Below are 19,639 nucleotides of genomic sequence, written 5' to 3'. Positions count from 1 at the left end.
TGTATCAACATCATTCATGGTTATGTCATGATACTTGGACCATGCTACTGCTTTTGTTTGTTTTGTGATCTTGTATCCTAACAAAACTAAAAGTGCTGTAAATGGTGTCTTTATCTTCTACATACAGTTCTTAAGTACCATTACTTAATGATTTCCATATTGTATCAAATTTGATATGAAGCCTCAGAAATGACCTGCAGAAGTCACTTGTTCTGTGTTCATGGTGTTAGCCTTGTGGTATGTGAGCATGGAAATAGAGCCTTTTGCTTTTGATTTTGTCTTTGCTTCTGATTCCATATTCCTTGGAGACCAAGTTCTTCTGTAGGTTGGAATCTTTAATTTTGCTAAATGAAGCATATCAAAGAATCTGTCTGTCTCCACCGAGGGAACTCTTTAATGCCTCATAACACTGACTCATTAACAGATAGGACAGGGAAGTAGTTCATCATCCTTTGAAAACATTTTTTTATATTATTCTTATTTCTTGTTTCTCTTCCAACAGTACAGGAAGGGACTACTGTCCTGTACCTGGGTTGTGGGTTTTTTTTTTGACCTTTCTAGTTGCCACAAGTGGTCTTCTGGAAAACAGCTATACAGACAATGAATGCAGTGCTTCAGCAGGCATGTGTAAGGTGCATGTCATGCTGATTTTATATGACCCAAGAACATTTTGAGCTGTAGAAGCTGTGAAGAATGTGATTTCATCAAGAAACAAGCCCTTCTTGTTCTCAGGTTGAGAGTCAGTTAATTTTCTCTCTTCCTCCTCTTTTTGTGTTCTTACATGATGAGTTGCTTCTTTTTTGTACTCCTCAGCTGCTGGGCATTTGAGGGCCTGAGGGCTTTTGGAAGTGCTGGATGGAATAAAGCATCCCTAGTGTTATGTGACCCACATTATGTTCTAAAGCTATTACTAGCACATCTGCTGTGAAATGTTTTGAAAGTTGTTGCTTTGCAGGTGAAGGATCTGTTCTGTTCTGACCTTATTGCTCTCTACAACTACCTTAAGGGAGGTTGTAGACAGGCGGATGTTGGTCTCTTCTCCCAGGCAGCCAGTACCAGAACAAGAGGACACAGTCTCAAGCTGCACCAGGGGAGGTTTAGGCTGGATATTAGGAAGAAGTTCTATACAGAAAGAGTGATTGCCCATTGGAATGTGCTGCCCAGGGAGGTGGTGGAGTCACCATCATTGGAGGTGTTCAGGAGACTTGATGGGGTGCTTGGTGCCATGGGTTAGTTGATTAGGTGGTGTTGGATTGGTTGATGGGTTGGATGCGATCTTGAAGGTCTCTTCCAACCTGGTCTGGTCTGGTCTGGGGTGGTCTATTCTATTCTATTCTATTCTATTCTATTCTATTCTATTCTATTCTATTCTATTCTATTCTATTCTATTCTATTCTGAATCACTTGATAGAGGTAGAATTGTACTCTTGTTCTCAAAAGCTTACTAAGAGGATAAGAAGGAAAAGGTGGCCATAGAGAAAGTTTCAGGTCCTCTATATTGCCTTTGATGCAGCTGTATGGCTTTCTTGGTTAAACCCTCTGTTGGCTTCGTGCCTACAATCATCTCTGCTGGCCAGCCCAGCTGGGTAAGGAAGGAGTTCATAAGTGTTCCCCAGACTGATGTGACACACCTGCCCATCCAAGTGCTTTGTGGCCAAACATGCTGATTTCTGCAATGCTGCTAAGAAACCCACTTTCATCACTCATGTGACCTGCAGCAGGGAACTGTTCCTGCTCCTGGTTTTGTTTCCTGTTCAGATCTGCTTCAAGCCTCCTCTCTGGCTGTAGGAAGAAGGAGTTGCCGTCATTGGAGGTTTTCAGGAGGAGACTTGATGGGGTGCTTGGTGCCATGGGTTAGTTGTTTAGATGGGTTGGATTGGTTGATGGGTTGGACGCGGTGATCTCGAAGGTCTCTTCCAACCTGGTTTGGTTTATTCTAAATAAAGGTTTATTCTAAAGAATGATCTCAATCCTGCTTCTCACAAAAAGCCTATATAAATTTATAGCAGGAATATAAAATAGTGGCTTTTGCCTCTACTATGAAAGGGTCTTGTAACAGCTTAAAGGACCAAAACAAATTCTCTTTCTATTCTTTATCCTCCCAAATTTCATTTTTGCCATAGTATGGTTGCTTAAGGAAGAGCTGAGGAAACTGCCTGCATTTTAATAGCAGCCATTGTTGCTGCAGGGGAGAAAAGGGGTAGTGGGATGGGAGATAGCCACAAATAGTAAAGAAAGAAACTTCTGCTTAACTGTCCCTTTGCCCAGGCTTGCTCCAAGCTATTCTTTAAAGTGCATCAAGTTAAATAGAACTGTATGCCTTCAATTCCCTACAAGAGTGGTTCCTTGCAGACTGTGAGGATCAATGGTGTGTGTATCTCCTGCTTCTCCTTCACCCCACAGAGGGACGTGAATTCTTGGCATCCCCTTCCCAGGGTAGCAAACTGTCACATAATCCCTGCAGTTTGGGTGTCGTTTACAGTCTGCTTCACTTAAATGCTTCCCTGTTAACTGCACAGTCTGCTTAAATGCAAAGCCAGCATGTATTCCCCATCAGCAGTTAGTGGATTAAAGTGCTGTTAGGCTCAGAAAGTTGCCTTTAAAAAAGGTCCCCAAAGTTGGCTTTTCTTTGCTGGTAACCCCCATTCTAGCACATTCTGTGTGATGTGGGGAGGATGTTGTCTACAGCACCAAAACCAAGCTGCTGTAGGGGGAGAGGGGAAAAAGTTGTCTGTCTCAGCAATTTGAGTTATTGTCAAAGTTAATTTTGACCACTGTATACTCACTCATTGATTGCAAACTATCACACCTGGGTTTTTTTCTTACAGCTTCTTGTGGACACTGTAAAACATTTGGTAATACTGACCACCCCTTGCTGCTTCTGCACTAGAAAGGTGTTGCAACCAGAGTGTAGCAGATGCTGCTGTTGCTGGTGTATGAGCCAGCATGTACTCTAGCTTCTTGTAGATGGATGAAAGAGCTGGTGTGAGTCAACATTTGTTTTGTAAGCAGGCACAGCTGCTAAATGCTCAGGGTTTTGGTGCCAGGGGAAGATTTTCTTGCCATGTTTCCAAGGGACTGAATTCAGTTTCAGAGGTATAACCTTCACTGAAAGCTACAGCTGGTGTGTTGCCTATTCCAAAGCTGAATTTGGCACTGGCACCTGGTCAGATATGACTATTTGATTAGAAACTAGGAAAAATATTACCTTCCCAGTAAGTGAAAAGGGCTTCTGGTGGTCAAATGGTAAGTGGAAAGGTGGCTTCACCTTTCAAAGCAGTAGATACATGGCCTTGTGATGTTTAAGACAGAGGACCTAATTCTGCATGAACATCTGTGGTGATTTTGTTCAGCAAGTATCCCATGCCTTCAGAGAAAATGTTTCACCATGAGAACAGTTAGACATTGGAGTAATCTCTTAAGGGAAGTAGTGGATTCTCCTACACTGGTCAGTTTTAAGACTCAGCCTGACAGGGTGGTGGACCATCTCGTTTAAACTACACTATCACCTGGAAAGGTTAGCCCAGATGGCCCTTGGGGTCCTTTCCAACCAGGCGTTCTGTGACAATCTCTTATGGTTGCATATCATAATGAATGTGGTTGCACACAGGCTGTTGGTTTCATCTCCTGGTGTTACATACTCTCTACTGAAAAACTGAAAAATAGATGTGGGCTGCAAATGGTGGCCTAGTGCCATGCTTCCTTAGGCTGTGGTCTCAGACCCTCACAAACTAAACCCAGCCAGACCTACTCAGTCCCAGGGCAGTGAATGTTCTCCTGAAAATCTTCATTGCTACTGAAAGGTTTGGGTGTTGATGATCCAACTGGCAGGTTGCCATCCCAGCTCACACTGTATTAGTGCTTTGCTGTGAGCCAAGTGGGTGCTGTAACTCTCAGATGGGGTGTGCAGAGCTGCTCTACAGCCTGAAGAGTAAACGACCCTGAACCCTCAGGGGCATTAAAGTGCACAGTTTGCTTTTTACTGCTTTTACTTACGCTTGCAGTTTCCTCAGCCTAGATAGTGAAGTTAGGCTAATTTCACTTGTTCTTCAGTAGTTTCTCTTTCTAATCACATGGCTTATTGATTGGGTTGCAAGGATGAATTTTTTCTGTCAGGCAGACTGCTTTCCCTGCGTGTACAAAATGAGTAACTCACAGCTGTGAGCATGCAGCCTATCTAGTTAATATGTGCTTTATGGCTTGCACTCTCCTGTTTTTGCATGAGTATCCAGGCCAAGTTCCAGGGAATTCTGCCTCCCTCAGCCCCTCTGTGGGATTTTGTCTGGCTATAGCAGCCTTTTTCCCTTCCTGTTCTGCACTACTGCTCCTGCTGTCCCCGTTGTAATCCACAATATGGCTCTGCTTAATCATTGCCTTGGTTGGGCAGCCTTGAGAAGAAAAGATTTTGTAGAAGTGTGAACAAAGAGTCCCCTTGGCACTCAGTCTGTGTTGAACAGAGCAGCACAGGGCCTCACCACAAGCTGCAGTTGAGAGCTGGGTGCTTGCCTTCACTAGCTTCCTAAAAAACAGGAAATGCAGAATAATTTTTGATGTGTTGTTGTAAACCCATCCTGGTATGTGACATAGGCTCTGAGGTGAGATTATTTTCTTTCTTTCTCCTGAGATGCAGAGACTGCAGTCTAGTTTCTGGAGTAGTTCTAGTCACACTATTACACAGGAATTGTGGTTTAGAAATAGAAGGGCTTTCAGGGGTGTAAGGGCAGGCATGCTGTTGCAGATTTAGACGATGAGCTGCAAAGAACAACTTAGCTCATCATAAATATCTCTTCTTGCTACTGCCTCTACTACTGATGCACCCCTCTAGTACAACTAGAGTTGTAACTGGCATGAACAGGTCCATATAGGGGCAGCCTCTGTACATTAAGGGGCAGCCTCTGTACTGCTTTAAGCTGCCACCAGCCACGAGTAGGCAGAAGCAAGCTCTGGGCTTGGAATATGCCAGTGGGTTCCCTGTTGAGGCAGTTTTATGTTAAGATGAACAAAAAGTAGTCATGACTTGCTGCATTTCACTGGCAGTGTAACTGTTGATAGCAGCTGTATTGCAGTGTTGTTTTTCTCTCAGTATGCTGGATGAAGCTGGAGGTGGGGAGATTTAGGCTGGATGTGAGGAGGAGGTTCTTCACCATGAGAGTGGTGAAGCCCTGGAATGGGTTGTCCAGGGAGGTGGTTGAGGCCCTGTCCCTGGAGGTGTTTAAGCCCAGGCTGGATGAGGCTCTGGCCAGCCTGATCTAGTGTGGGATGTCCCTGCCCATGGCAGGGGGGTTGGAACTAGATGATCCTTGTGGTCCCTTCCAACCCTGACTGATACTATGATACTATACTATGATACTCTGCTCCCCCCTCATTTCTTCTCTACCTCCCCTCTTAAACAGCTGGCAGCAGTCCTGTGTGCCAGTTCCCATATTTCCCTGCAATAGATTGCTAATTCTTGGGGCAGCTCATGAGAGATAGAAAAGCCTTGCTCAAACTTTCTCTGCATTTCAGAATTTTGAGTGCTGTTGAAATAAATCAGTCATAGCCAGTTTTGACTGGGCAAATCAGACAGATACACAAAGCCCACAAAGTGTTGCACAGACTGTGACACAAGTCAAATAGAATAGAATAGAATAGAATAGACCAGGTTGGAAGAGACCTTCAAGATCATCGTGTCCAACCCATCAACCAATCCAACCCACCTAAACAACTAACCCATGGCACCAAGCACCCCATCAAGTCTCCTCCTGAACACCTTCAATGATGGTGACTCCACCACCTCCCCAGGCAGCCCATTCCAATGGGCAATCACTCTCTCTGTATAGAACTTCTTCCTAACATCCAACCTGAACCTCCCCTGGCGCAGCCTGAGACTGTGTCCTCTTGTTCTGGTACTGGCTGCCTGGGAGAAGAGACCATCATCCGCCTGTCTACAACCTCCCTTCAGGTAGTTGTAGAGAGTGATAAGGTCACCCCTGAGTCTCCTCTTCTCCAGGCTGAGCAACCCCAGCTCCCTCAGCCTCTCCTCATAGGGCTTGTGTTCCAAACCCCTCACCAACTTTGTTGCTCTTCTCTGGACTTGTTCCAGCAAGTCAACCTCCTTCCTAAACTGAGTGGCTCAGAAAATGAGAGAGGTGAGTAGAAGGGTACCAGCATGGAACTTATTTTTAAGCCAGCAGGTAGATACTCTCCTTTGTCTGACCTAATTGATTTTTAAATTGAAAATCAATTTAAAGTTGAAATACAGGGATGGAGGAAACAGAAGGTTGTTGGTTTGTGATCGAGAGGCTTACACTCCGAGTCTATCTTTGAGTAACTCTGCATTTCTCTGGTCATTCTAGCCCTTTGGCTGAGCTCCATGTACAGCAGGGTTGGATTGGCTCTTGGGACATCTGTTAGTCTATATATAGGATTCACACACTTGCAGATGTAAACAGGTGATCTCCTAAATATATGAAATCCCGCTGGGAACTCCAAGTACTTATTTGAGCCAAAATGGATTTAGGAGTGAAGTAATCCTTGTTGCTCTCCTCCCTGCCACAAAAATAAGCTGTCTTTGGGAAGAAAGAGATAAAAAAAAGGAGTGCATTATCTGCTGGTTGTAAGTTGTGCTCAGTATGTGTGTATATACATTTGTACTGCCTCCAGTTCTGGAGCTCCTATCACAAGAGGGATATGGAGGTGCTGGAAGGTGTCCAGAGAAGGGCCATGAGGATGAGCAGAGGGGCTGGAGCACCTCTCCTATGAGGACAGACTGAAGGAGTTGGGGCTGTTCAGGCTGCAGAAGAGAAGGCTCCGAGGTGACCTCATTGTGGCCTTCCAGTATCTGAAGGGGGCCTACAGGAAGGCTGGGGAGGGACTTTTCAGGATTTCAGGTAGTGATGGGACTAGGGGGAATGGAATGAAGCTGGAGGTGGGGAGATTCAGGCTGGGAGTGAGGAGGAAGTTCTTCACCATGAGAGTGGTGATGCCCTGGAATGGGTTGTCCAGGGGGGTGTTTTGAGTCCCTGTCCCTGGAGGTGTTTAAGCCCAGGCTGGCTGAGGCTCTGTCCAGCCTGATCTAGTGTGGGGTGTCCCTGCCCATGGCAGGGGGGTTGGAACCAGATGATTCTTGTGGTCCCTTCCAACCCTGACTGATACTATGATAAATCCCAGGGAATTAGTCAGTGCATATTAAAGGTATTCTGAAAATTACCTTTTTCCTCTTCTCCAGTTTAGGCCTCTTGACAGTTGCTAGTTTCTTGCAGGGAAGGGATGTAATGTTTGAAAATGGAAAAAAAAGAGCATATAGTGGGTAGAGAAAAAGGGTAGTAGATTGTAACTGTACAGAAATAAGATATATTTAGAAAATCCATAAGGGAAGCTGAAGTCAGGAAGGGAATTTTAAGTCATTTGGTGAAGTCTTTTGCTGCCCATCTGAGACTGAAGTCTGGGAACAGCAGGGAGACTTCAGAAGAGCGAGAAACCAGTAACATCTTGCACCACTACTGAAACAAAGTGAACAAAGAGCAGCTAAACTGGTGTAAGTTCTTGGGAAAAGGCTGTGGAAAATGTGATAGAGAATTTAGGTGGGATAAGAACAGCAGTAGAGTCATGCTATTCAGCTTTTCAGTTTGTGAAAACAGGTCTGCTCAAATGTGTTGTGTCATTTGGAGACACAAAATGTGGCTGCTAAGGGGTTTGTCTGGGTGTAACAGACTTCTAGAACAACTTTGAGTAGCCTGAGTAGGTATATTTTGGTTTTCAAAACTATCTTTGAATGTAATGAAGTACTGCTGCTTAAGTGGATTAAGTATTGACCACAATCAAATAAAGTAGGAAAGCTTTTCCAGTTGGGATCAGCCTGGTGCAGTCTGGAAAGGAATGCTAGATTGTTCCATCCACTGTGGATGGAACACAGACTAAGCAGAGGCATAAATAATGGCATTAAAAGAAAGTGGTTTAGAGCATTTGGACAAACAGGTGAGGATCATTTAGGAGACAGGTGAGGGCAGTTGTGCACCAAGGAGCAAGATGCCAGCCACACCTGTGTGGGGAAGTTTTTAACTGAAAATCCCTCACTCTGGGATGTGGAAAGTAAATAGTAGGTGTAGTTGGAAATGGGAGGAAAGTTGGATGGTCCTAGCATGTAAATAGCAAGGTGGCAAAAAGGGCTGGCATGCACAGCTAGATGTGCAAATGGGAAGACACGAGCAATAATGAGATTACCTGCACTTAAAGCTGGTGAGTTGAACCTGATGCTGCAGCTCTTCTGTGCCTTGTCTGTATATATTTAGCGAGGTGTGCTAATTTAAGGTATGGAAATGAGTCCCTGAATGGCTCACTAGTGGAAATAATGCCATACAGTGAGACATTTAATGTGCCGTTACCTAATAGGTACTTAGTGGCACACTGCTGCTGGAGGGATGAAGTCTCACTCCCACCTTATGTTAGTGTTAGCAAATACCTGGCTGTAGAGTGTTCTCTTCAGCTCACTGAGCTAGAAAACTGTTCCCTGCTTTGGATGGGTTGTGGTCTCTGGCATGTCTCTGGGGAGGTCTTACAGCCACCTTCCAGTACCTGAAATGGGGCTACAGGAAAGGTCTTTTTACAAGGATTTGTAGTAATAGAGCAAGAGGGAATGGATTGAAGCTTGAGGAGGACAGATTTAGACAGGGTGTTACGAAGAAATTCTTCACAGTGGGGGTGGTGAGACACTGGAACAGGTTGTCCATGGAAGTCGTGGATGCCCCCTCCCTGGAGGTGTTCAAGGCCAGGCTGGATGAGGCCTTGAGCAGTGTTGTCTAGTGGAAGGTGTTCCTGCCCCTGGCAGGGGAGTTGGAACTAGGTGATCTTTAGGATCCCATCCAACCCAAACCATTCTATGAATCTGTCAGAGATTCTGGCCCCAAGTTAGGGGAACATGAAAGACAGTGTGGGGAGCGAGCCATTTGATTCTGTGGCAGCAAGCTGTTAGTTCAAGTGCTCATGTAGATGTGTCATTCCCTGATGAATGTTTTGATCACCTCAGAATGAACCCAGTAAATGAAGAGCTGTGTGAATAGGTCAGTCAGGAGGCTGAATTAGCCCTCCTGCTAGCACAGAAGTAGGCGTGCGATTGCAGGCCCGGTGGGAGGAAGAGCCTGGGACTATCACTTCTGTTTGCAGTTTCACAGCCAAATGAAGGCCCTGTTCCTTCCCCTCTGTGTTCCCTCCTCCTTGGCTCTGGCTCTTGGCTGATCCCATGCAGAATTAGCATTGTTGTCTGTACACCCTCCTCTCTATTCCCCATACTGAAGGAAGTAGTTTTCTGCCCCAGTTGAATATATTAAGAAATCCTAGCTTGGCTTAAGAGCCAGAAGAGAGATAACTTGGTTGCACACTGTGGGCGCTGAAGGAAGTATGGGTGGGAAATACAGGTAGGAAATATGTTCTTACTGTCAAAGAAGGATACATCAAGAGACAGTGAACGTGGACACTAGGCAAATCCAAGCAGAAATTTAAGTGTGCATTGAAGTGAGGGTGATTAGCCACTGTACAAGCAACCAAGGAAGAGGTGGATTTCTTGTTAACTTCACATGAAGACCAGAACCAGACCAGAAGATGTATTTTAGTCAAATGCAAACTGCAAATAGGAGGTTGAAAGAAACAGGTAAAATGTGATGATGTGTGTGAGTAGATGAAGTGGCATCTTCTCCTTCATTTTTTTCCATATCTACTTTAGGGAGTGTACAGTATACATGTGGATATAATGTGTGAAATGGATGTGTTGGACAAACAAAGTACTTGGAAAGGAAGCCTGAGAGTTACCATGAGATTGCTCTCTCATGGTTCCACTACGTTTGTGTGGACTTCTCCTGTGTGGACTGTACAGCAGACATAAGCTTGAGGAAGAAATGAAAATGAAAAGAGGAAAGATGCCATGCCATTAATTTAGTAATATTTTATGATTAGTATACTTGGAAGGTTGGGATTGATTGCAAATGGGATTCAGTATCCATGGATGCTGGCTCAGGTTGTGTGTGTGTGGGGGGTGTGTACACACTTGTATGTGGCATTTTTTTCTTCAGTTTTGGAAAGTCCCTTTCATATGGAAGCTGTCTTTGTCTAAGAATAATCTAAGAATGTTGCTTTGATTGTATAAATTAAAGAGAAACTGCTGTCATAATCTTAGTGTTGAAATTATGACTAGCCCAGAGATTTGCATTGCTAACAGAACTATGGGGCTGCATTTCACAGGGTCAAGTGTGTGTGGTGTTATGCTAAAATAAACAGGAAAAATTCTAGTGATAAGGGGCTCCTTCCTTTTGCTGTGGAACAAGGACACTTGTGGCCAGAACCATGGTATTTCACTTTTGTGAAGGTGAATTTCTGGGCTGAGGAGGGAAACAAGCCTTGTAATTTAGAGTAATGACCAATAATTTTGTCCTATCAGTTTAATCTGCACATGGTAATTAGAGCTTTCGGGAGTCATTAGCAGCTGGGATGTCGCTCTGTGTTTATTGGAGGACTGTCAGCTGGTGTTTCTCTCTGTTTGTTTTTTAATATTAATGGTTTGGAAAGAAGTTGATGCTCTAGAAAGAATTGAGAAAGAGGCCTGGCGTTGCGGATTTTTATCACCCTGCCAAGACCCTGTGCAACTTCCTCTCCCTGCCGCCCGCAGCACGATACGGAAACCTGACTGCTGAAGGCCACTTCTGCAATTGGCAGTGGGGCAGGGTGGGAGGGGGATCTTTTTAGTTCTGCTCCTTGCTGGTGCCTTGGCACATGAAGAAGAAAATACCATGAATTTGAAAATGTTTCTTGCACTGATGGGCTTCCTTCTCTTCCCTCTCTCTGCTGTCGTGCAGTGCTGCAGTTGAAGCTCCAGCAGCGACGCACACGGGAGGAGCTGGTGAGCCAAGGGATCATGCCGCGTAAGTCTTGCACCAACTCTTTGTCTTGGTGGTTTTATGCATGTTTTTGGGTGGAGAATGGTTTCACAGAGGGTTTGAAAGATCAGATTCTTCGTTTCTGCATGAAAAACATCATATATGAGAGCCCCACCCTGTCCCACCCAGCTTGGTTCTTCTGAAGTGTTGGTACGTGAGGTACGGGGCCACCTCTGATGCTGAGGAAGGCAGCAATGGCTCCAAGCATAACTCTGCTCCAAACCAATGTTTGTGTTTGATCACAGTGCACCAGAATTTTCAGGAGAAGATACTGTGTTGGAAGTGCTTTATATAATTCATGCATGCTGGTAATCACTCTTTTAACAGGCTTCCTGCCTCTGCTGTTTCTGTTCTTGTTTGTCAGCTCCCCAGACCTCTGGGGCAGTTGGAACTTTGTATGTGCATGTTCCATAAACCCACTGACAACAAGCGGTGCATGCAACATGTTAGCCAACAAGGAGCCCTGTGTCATGTTTGCAGCTAGAAAACATAGCTAGTAAGAGCCCTGCGGGCATCAGTCATTCTCCTTCCATCAGGGGAAGGCAAAATCTGTTGGTCAGGAGAACTTTTACTCTCCTAGGTGTAACACATAGGATATACCCTAGTCCCAAGCTTTAGTGAATTCACTGTCAGGTTAGTGTTGGAGAAGGTATTTTGCTGTTGTGTTCACTTCCTTCTCCCCCAGATGCAAAAAGATGTCTGACCAATAGTTTTATCATGAACTAGCTGAATTCTAGGTAACAACTTGAAGCAAGACCCAAGAGCATGTTTTATTCTTGAGGTCCTCTCAGTTTCATTTATCAGCTTTAGTGAAAGGCAGTAGATCAGGTATGTGTTTTCTTCTTTCAAAACCCTTTCCCTATTTCACAAGCCTTACTTGAAGACACTGTAGTAATGAGCAGTTTCTCCTTCCTTCTATTTCTGGAGTGCACACTGTAATGTGACACAGTGATGTGAGTTAGACTTCATACTAAAGGTGTAAGGTTAGGCAGTTAGCTCTCTCTGAATGAAGACCTATCAGCAGCACTCTGTCAGCTGAAGTGGCTTGCTGGAAGGTAATGTCATGCTCAAGATGTCTCTGGGACCCCTACTTAAAATTCTGTTGCCACCAAAAGGAAAGATTGTCCTGTCTGGGTATGGTACATCATGCCTGTCTTCTTACTTTTACCTGGGGGACTTATATATGTGCTTCTCCAGAATACACTTACTTGCTTTTGGATGACAGACTAGTGTCTCGGTGACTGCCCTTTTACTAATGCTTCACAGAAGAAAATGTTCCTGGCTTCTTTGTGGTCTCCTCCTTCAGGTGGATATGTATGCAAATCCTGTATTAACTTATGTTCAGCACTGGCTTTCTTCAAAGTGTAGCTGGCCAGACTTGTGATTCCTGAGAGGGGTCTGTTTTGTGGGCCCTTTGAAAAGGAGGCCCTTGCAAGTAATTCAAGTAAGGCACCCAGAGTAATTAGTCTTAAATTTGCTTAAAATATAGCTTAAATAAGTAGTCTTTTCAGACTTGTGCCTTTTATTGCTTCATTTGTGTCTCTTACATATGAGTTTTGTGGCAGACCAAAGAAGAATGCTCAGTGAAATATCATTGTGAAAGTACTGGGGACATGTGCAAAGGCTCTTTCTGCAATGGAGAAAAGCCTCTTTAGCAGACCTGTTCTGAACATGATTTGAAATTGATTCCATCCAAGTCATGGTATCATTTACCCTTACCTGCCAGCTGGGAATAACCTCCCATAAGGAAATGCTTGAAGCATCCTTTGCCTGGGCCATTTTTAATGAGATCATCAGCTGTAAGATTAATTCTGATGCTTCAAATTAAAGTCCTATTCTTAACCGAAGAAGTATGGAGGATGAGTAGGGACAATACTCCTCCTGAACGTGTCTCAGAGCCATGCCAGCAGTTCAGAATACACATTTTCACTTACTACTGGGACTATGCAGGTATCCTGTATTCTTCCACCCCTCTGCCCTGTACCCCTGTCTGTGAAAACATTTAGGTACTTGGCTTGCTTCCCTATCATCTACTAAGCATGGCTATACTGGGACTCATGTCTCTCTTCTGAGTTTGTTAGTCAGGAACCAAGCTCCAAACAGCCTTCTATGATGGTTAAACAAGAAATACCAAAGCAGGAATCCAGAGGGTGGTTTGGTCCTGGATTAAGTGAGCTGGAGTGCTCTTTCCATGTGAAATGCTGACTGGCTTCTAGTCTTTATTTTCCATCTGAGGAGCCATAACATTCTTGAAAGAATTGTGGCAGTTGCTGTTGTATCTACATTGGCACTATAGCTTGTGTCAAGAAGGTGCTTTTGAAGTGAAGATGCTGATTGCACCTGCCTACTGTACCTTGCTTTGCACCATGGAATGAAGTTTCAGAGCTGGATTCAAATGGGTTGTTAAGTAAACTTGAGAACAGCCTACAGTTTAAGTTCATTCCATGAGACCAGAGTACAACTTGTCTGGCACTACACTTCCTGTTTCACCTTCATGTGTGGAGTGTGGATGCCAGTTCCTCAACATCAGCTGTTTTGCTTGCTGTCACAGTACATTAGAAGTTGGAAGGGACCTCCAGAGATCATTGGGTCCAACGCCCCTGCCAAAAGCAGGATCACCTAGGGGAGTCTGCACAGGATTATGCTATGCTATTCTGCATGTTCATTAGACAGAACAGATTGGTCCCTGGATTTGTAGCCAAACTGACATACAAAAATCCATGAGCCAGGTGTGAGAGAAGTAAAAGTTTTTGCTTTATAGTAAAAACTATTTAGTGTGCAAACTCATTTTGGTAGCTTTGGTTCTCCTGACTGCAGTGTAAGTCTTACCTGGTGTTCAGATTCAGCTTGGTGCCCTAAAAGAGAAACTCCGTTTCAGGCTTCCCTCAACACAAGGGTTTGGGGCACTGTAAATCTGAGGAGTGGGAGAAGACACATCTGTGTCACATCAAAGTGAGAGTTAGTCACACTATGCCTGCCTTGCTTGTTCACAACAGAAATGGAAGTTGCTTACTTCATTCCCACGTGGAATTGTGTTTACATGGGAGAGCAAAGGCAAACGTTTCAGCGTTTCCTTACCAAGTACACTTAATCTTACTTGAATAACCTTTCCAACCCACCAGGCACCTACCAGGGAGCTGTGCTTCACTGAAAATGAGTGCACTGTAGTAAGAAACAAAGCATTTATAAGCAGTGACAGAGGATTTGGAGTAATTGGGATTTGTGCTTCATTAATTCTTCTTGCTTTTCTGTTATCACTTTGCATAACCTTTTCCTAGTAGCAGGATTCATTAGCTGGAGATTAGAGTTCTCAGCTGCCCATACAACAGAGGTGAGAAGCAAGTTGTCAGCATCTGATGTACCTGTGATCTGAGCTAGAAGGGCTGTGTCTAGAAACAAGATCTGAGTTTTCATACTTATTCAGGTTTTGGCCTATTTTCTGGTAGTTTAAACAGAGAAGCTGTTCTGCTATTTGCATTTTTGTTATAGCTATGCAGAGGTGATTTTCATCTTCACAGCCTCATAAAATGCAAGCTAAACAAAATCTGCTGTCTGTGCTCAACTCTTTGAACTCTGCCACGTTATAAAAGAGCAGTCAGATGCTCTCAGTTCTTGGAGTGTCAAATCTAAAGGTTATTGCTATTGTAAGTTCTTTTGGGGGAGTATTAAACACCCAGGTTTTCACCCTTGAATTTTTATAACAGTAGCTAGTGTGCATCTGCACAGGAAGATGTGGAAAACAGGAAAAACTTTCAGGGGAAAGACATTTGGCAAATGTAGCAATACTCTGCTTTGCAAAATATGGTGTGCTTTCTCTCTTCTGCAAGGTTTAAAGCTTCACAAAGCTGTTGTTTTATCCATCAGCATTGTGATCTTTGGCTTCTGGCTGCAAACACCAGATATGGGCAAGCATACAAGGTTGTCGTGTGGCCCAGTCCCGCAAGGAGGCCATTGTTGTGACCATCAGATTCACCTAAGCAGGAGAAACAGAAGCAGAAGAGAATTCCTGGGAGTGTGCCTTGTATTGCTCTGTGGTGCTGCTTTGTGAATAGCTGAAAGATGACACAAAGCAGCCTTTGAAAAAGGGCATTGTCTAGACTGAAAGCTAGAAAGAGTGTGGCTGCAGCACAGGCTGAGGATTTCCAGGGGCTTCTTTTTCACTCCAGTGTATCTGATGTTTGCCAGGGTTTTTGTGCCCCCATCCAAGCATTCTGCCTTTATGTTTGCATTCCAGGACACAGTATGTGCAGGACACACAGATGCATAGAGAATCCTAAAAGGATGGAGTCAGTGTTGCTTTTGTAATGTGGCTGTTTTCACAGGTGCTGGGGTGTTGCCATGCTGTAGGTCTGTATTACCATCACTCTGATGCAGTTTTCTGCTAGTTAGCTGCTTAAATGTATTTCAGAGTACCAGATTTGTGCTGCTGGGTTTCAAACTCTCCCAAGGGGAGTATATTTTATCTCTGGACTACAGGAGGGGAGCCACAGCTCAATTGCAACATAGAATCATAGACTCAACCAGGTTGGAAAAGACCTCAGAGACCATCAAGTCCAACGTATTACCTAATACCTAACACCTCCTGACAACTAAACCACAGCTTCAAGTGCCACATCCAATCCTTTTTTGAACACCTCCAGGGATGATGACTCCACCACCTCCCTGGGCAGCACATTCCAATGGCCAGTTACTCTTTCTGGGAAGGATTTTCTCCTCACCTCAAGCCTAAACTTCCCCTGTAGGCAGTCTGTATTTTAATACCTTAATAACTCTAATATCTTCTTATGCCTCTCATATCACTAGCTGCAATTATTATTATTATTGTGGTGTGTTTTTTGGTGGCCATAAGGCTAAGGGAGAAAGTTCAATATGTGTTTTAAAGCTAAAATAGAGTATTTGCCTTTTTGGGCTGTGAGACATTGCTTAGAGTCAGTGAGATTTAATTCTAAAAGAGTTACTGTTTACTGGGGGTGCTTAGGGGTTTAAGGAGACAGAACACAGGTTATGCTTTGGCACATCAGTGTTGATCATCACCTAGGCAAAACTTGTAACTGGTCTCCCAGTGCAGCTAGCATGCTGGGAAACCAGGGATCTTTGAGGTGTTAATCCCAGGAAGCAAAATGCTTTCTACCTGGCAGTGTCTGAAGTTCACCACGTCTCTAGATTTCAACATCTCAACCCCAGAATTTGTCCATACAGATCCACACTTGTGTTTGTGTGTGGCACTGCTGCTTTAGCCTTTGCCTGATAGTCTAACCACTTCTCAGTTGAAAAAGAAAAGAGGTTGATGAAAATTCTGCACTTCAAACTCAATTCCATAGCTCTGTAGTCAATCATTTATTCACGTCTATATTTTCTTGTGAAGCTGCCATTGTAAACCTGCAACTTGTCAATGTTGTATATAGTGTGGTAGGTGAAGGAGACTTGTCCTTTGAGTTACCTCCATGTGCAGTGTTTTTTGTGGCAGGAGCTGTCCTGCAGTCCTGCTGATGACTGCAGATGCAGTTCTGAATGTCATAACAATATTTTATCTCCTACATAAAAGGTAGGACAGAGGATGGACTGCTAGGCCTGTGAGGAGTTTTGCTGATTTGGAAGTGCTGCAGGGTGGCTACACAGTCAATATTTCAAGACTGTTGTGTGTTATATTAGAACTGCAGATAAACCAACTGCTTGGATACCTGGAGAAAGCTCTGCCTGCTTTACCATCTCAGCTGCAGAACATGTTCCTGTCATTCTCTTGCTGCTTTACAGATCAGGGCTTGTAGTGACATTCCCGTAAGTTCTTGTGGGAATATATTTATAGCACCAAAACAAAAGGAGAAATGTCCACTTCCCTGCCATCTAGTGTCTGCTGTTCTGCTTATTGGTGACCACTTCATAACTGGTTTCCTACAGAACAAGCTGAATCTACTTTCATTTAGGATAAGGAGTTAATAACAAGCTATTGACTGGAAATATTCTTACTCCCAAGCTTGTTTAATAAAATTGCCAAACCTATCAATTCATTTAAGAGCTAAAAACAATAAAAGCTTTTATGTTCTTTTTTTACTACTTCATTTAACTTCTGAAACCTTGCTGTATCCTGGTTCCTTGTCTACAGAATGGGGCTTCAAATACAGAGATCGCAGCAAGGCTTTTGATACACTTGCTACCATGGTCTGAGAGTAAGGCTGAACACCAAGCAGGTATCCTGAACCAGACAAAACCTGCAGAGGACACTTGCAGCTGGCTGTTGGGTTTTGACTTTTGGGTTTTTTTTTGGTTCATGGCATGTAGCACAGAAATTTTATTTGAATTTGATCATCTACCTGCAGCTTGTCTCCCAGGAATTGTTTGCTGCTTCTCTGATCTCTTGAAGCACGATTTTGAAGCCTTAAGGCTTTGTGTGGAGGAGGAGTCTGTCCATTTAAGCTAAGCGCCTCGTTGTCGGGGGCCCAATAACTGCACCTGGTTTGTTTATGGTTTAGGTAAATGTCTGTGTTTGTTTCCCAAGTGTTCATATCATCTTGGTTAATAAGATCTGGTTGGAGTAGGAAAGTTCATTGTGCTAGTAATGGAAATGTGCTGTTTCCCACCTCCAAACTGAAGGGGAGAAGGGAAGCAGGGATTTGGTAGGCTGTATTTAGTCCTTGATCCCTGCAATGATAAAAGATTTAACTCTGCCAGTTGCAAGAGGAACATAATAATTCAGAGGAGTAAAATCTGGTATGTAATACAGCTCTTTTCCCTTCATGTTCCCACAGTTGTCTTGGTTTCATTCTCACTTGCTGGCTGGGAATGGTCTCTCTTTTTTCTTCTCACGACCCCACGCCTCCTCCAGCTTGGGCACTCTGTAAAGTTGTCAGGAGAGTTTGCAAAGGGTGATTATCCATCCAAGAAGCAGAGATGAAGTCTGGTCTAGGAACAGATGGATCGGAGGCTTCCAGTAGAAGTTACTTGTTTCCCTTTTCCCCTTCAGTTTGAAGGTGGCACAATCCTAATTGCAATGAGGCTTTATCTTTTGTTTTTCACTTCAGGATTTGAATGCCAGTGGATGGAGTGGGTTGCACATTATCTCTATTTGCTCTAAATGTTCTTTGGCACAAAGCTGTAGCCACAGTCACCCAAAGATCTGATAACTGTTGCCATGGGTGACACTTTCTATTTTGCTCCTAAAGAGGACAGACTTTCTGAGAAATTACACACAACTGCTAGAGTTTAAATTAATTCCATGTTGTGCCTTGAAAAAGCTTAGTCTTTTCTGTCAGTAATGTCATGTTTCCTGTGGCAAAGCTACATCTGAGGCTTATAGCACTGTTGAAACTAAGGACAATCCTAAACTTCAGGTGCATTGTAAGGGAGATCCCACAGTTTGGTGAGTTGTGGGTATAGGCTCTGGAGTGATGCTTGGTTCAGGTGCTGGAAGCAGTCAGCTGGTGTGTAGCTCCACAGAGAGCTGAGCTGAGGCAGGGTCCCTCAGTCCCACCTGTACAGATGCTCATGCAACCAGGGCAAACCCAGTTTAGGGAGCTGGAAAGTAGCCTTGTTTGGGGAACAACCAGCTCCATGAGCCAGGATGCTCTGCTGGCTAACTGACTCTATCAGTGTTGATGCAAGAGAAGGGGTGGCTCTGTAAGAGGTAGGGTGTCAGGGAGGTAGGGCCTCTTCAGCTCTGGCTTCCACAACAGCCTGAGTCTCATCAAATGATCAAGTTCGCATGGCTTTTATGTGGCTGCCTTCTTCTGTGCCCTCTCTCTATTGATTGTAATAGCCCAGCCATAGGACAGACTTGGTGCAACTGTAGCACTACAACTGTTATGTGTTTGTAGTGCAGGCAACAGTAACAATGTGAGGAAGGACCTTTCCCCAGCTTTCCTTCTTCTCTTTGAGACCAGAAGTACTCATAATTCTTTAATCAGAGTGATACTGTTATTGAAGGGTGTCACTGAAGGCCAAAGATGTGTGTGTCTGGGTACCAAAGATGTATTCAGTATTCCTAAGGTTGGAAGGGACCTCAAAGGTCATCGAGTCCAACCTGTCATCACAGACCTCATGACCAGAGTAGGGAGGACACTACTGCCCACTGCAGGCTTGAACTCACGACCTTCCCATTAAGGGTCTTATGTGCTACCAACTGTGTTTCTCACCTTCATGGAAGTATTTAGCTTGTGGGGTGGTTGGTTGTTTTTTTTTAGGTCAATCTTAATTTTGAACTTCCTAGGTTTATGTATTTCAGAGTTTGAATACTCACAATTTAGCAGTTGTGGCTTCTTTTTTTATCCTTCACTTGATACTTACATCTTAGTCTTAATCCAAGGGCTCTTACCGACACCAGCAGACTGAAATCAGCAAGAATTCTGAAGTATGATCAGGTCTGTGTGTTGGATGTGGCACTCCCTGGAGCTGTGTAAGGAGGTGGTGGTGCTGATGGGAGATCTCTTTTCTGTCACTTGTGTGTTCCCTGCCTCCTTTTCATATTTCTAAAGCTTGCTGCTCTTTGATACTGTCCCACTAGCAAGGCAACAGCTCCTTCTGTGTGTGTAGCTCAGTTTTTGAACACTTTTTTCTTCCATGCCATGAAAAGCTTTCTTGGAAGTGGAGTGAAGATGAAGGGAGGAGCAAAGTGCCAGCTGCATTGCTCTGTTTCAAGCCTTGTGTCTCTTACCAAATGCTGTGGGCTGGGAGCCCCACCCTGAACCGACAGAGGAAGTCGTGGAGCCTATTTGCAGCACTTTATCTCATCTTTTTTTACG

General features: G+C 44.1%; 1 protein-coding gene across 3 annotated transcripts in view; it reads left to right on the top strand.

Annotated features, from left to right (window-relative positions):
• The window catches only part of MRTFA (myocardin related transcription factor A), a 78,437-nt gene that overhangs the window by 40,758 nt on the left and 18,040 nt on the right, over positions 1–19,639 (top strand). For all 3 annotated transcript variants that reach the window (XM_068142514.1, XM_068142513.1, XM_068142515.1), the window contains exon 2: positions 10,824–10,889. In XM_068142514.1, coding sequence (XP_067998615.1) covers positions 10,883–10,889 — 7 coding nt within the window. In that variant the 5' untranslated portion in view covers positions 10,824–10,882. The remainder of the gene's footprint in view (positions 1–10,823; positions 10,890–19,639) is intronic.

This window comes from Melanerpes formicivorus, unplaced genomic scaffold, assembly GCF_026170545.1.
Source record: "Melanerpes formicivorus ecotype bairdi unplaced genomic scaffold, bMelFor1.0.p_v2 SCAF_8, whole genome shotgun sequence".
Lineage (NCBI taxonomy): Eukaryota > Metazoa > Chordata > Aves > Piciformes > Picidae > Melanerpes > Melanerpes formicivorus.
The sequence above is the reverse complement of the archived record's forward strand: the minus strand, read 5'-3'. Positions and strand labels throughout refer to the sequence as shown.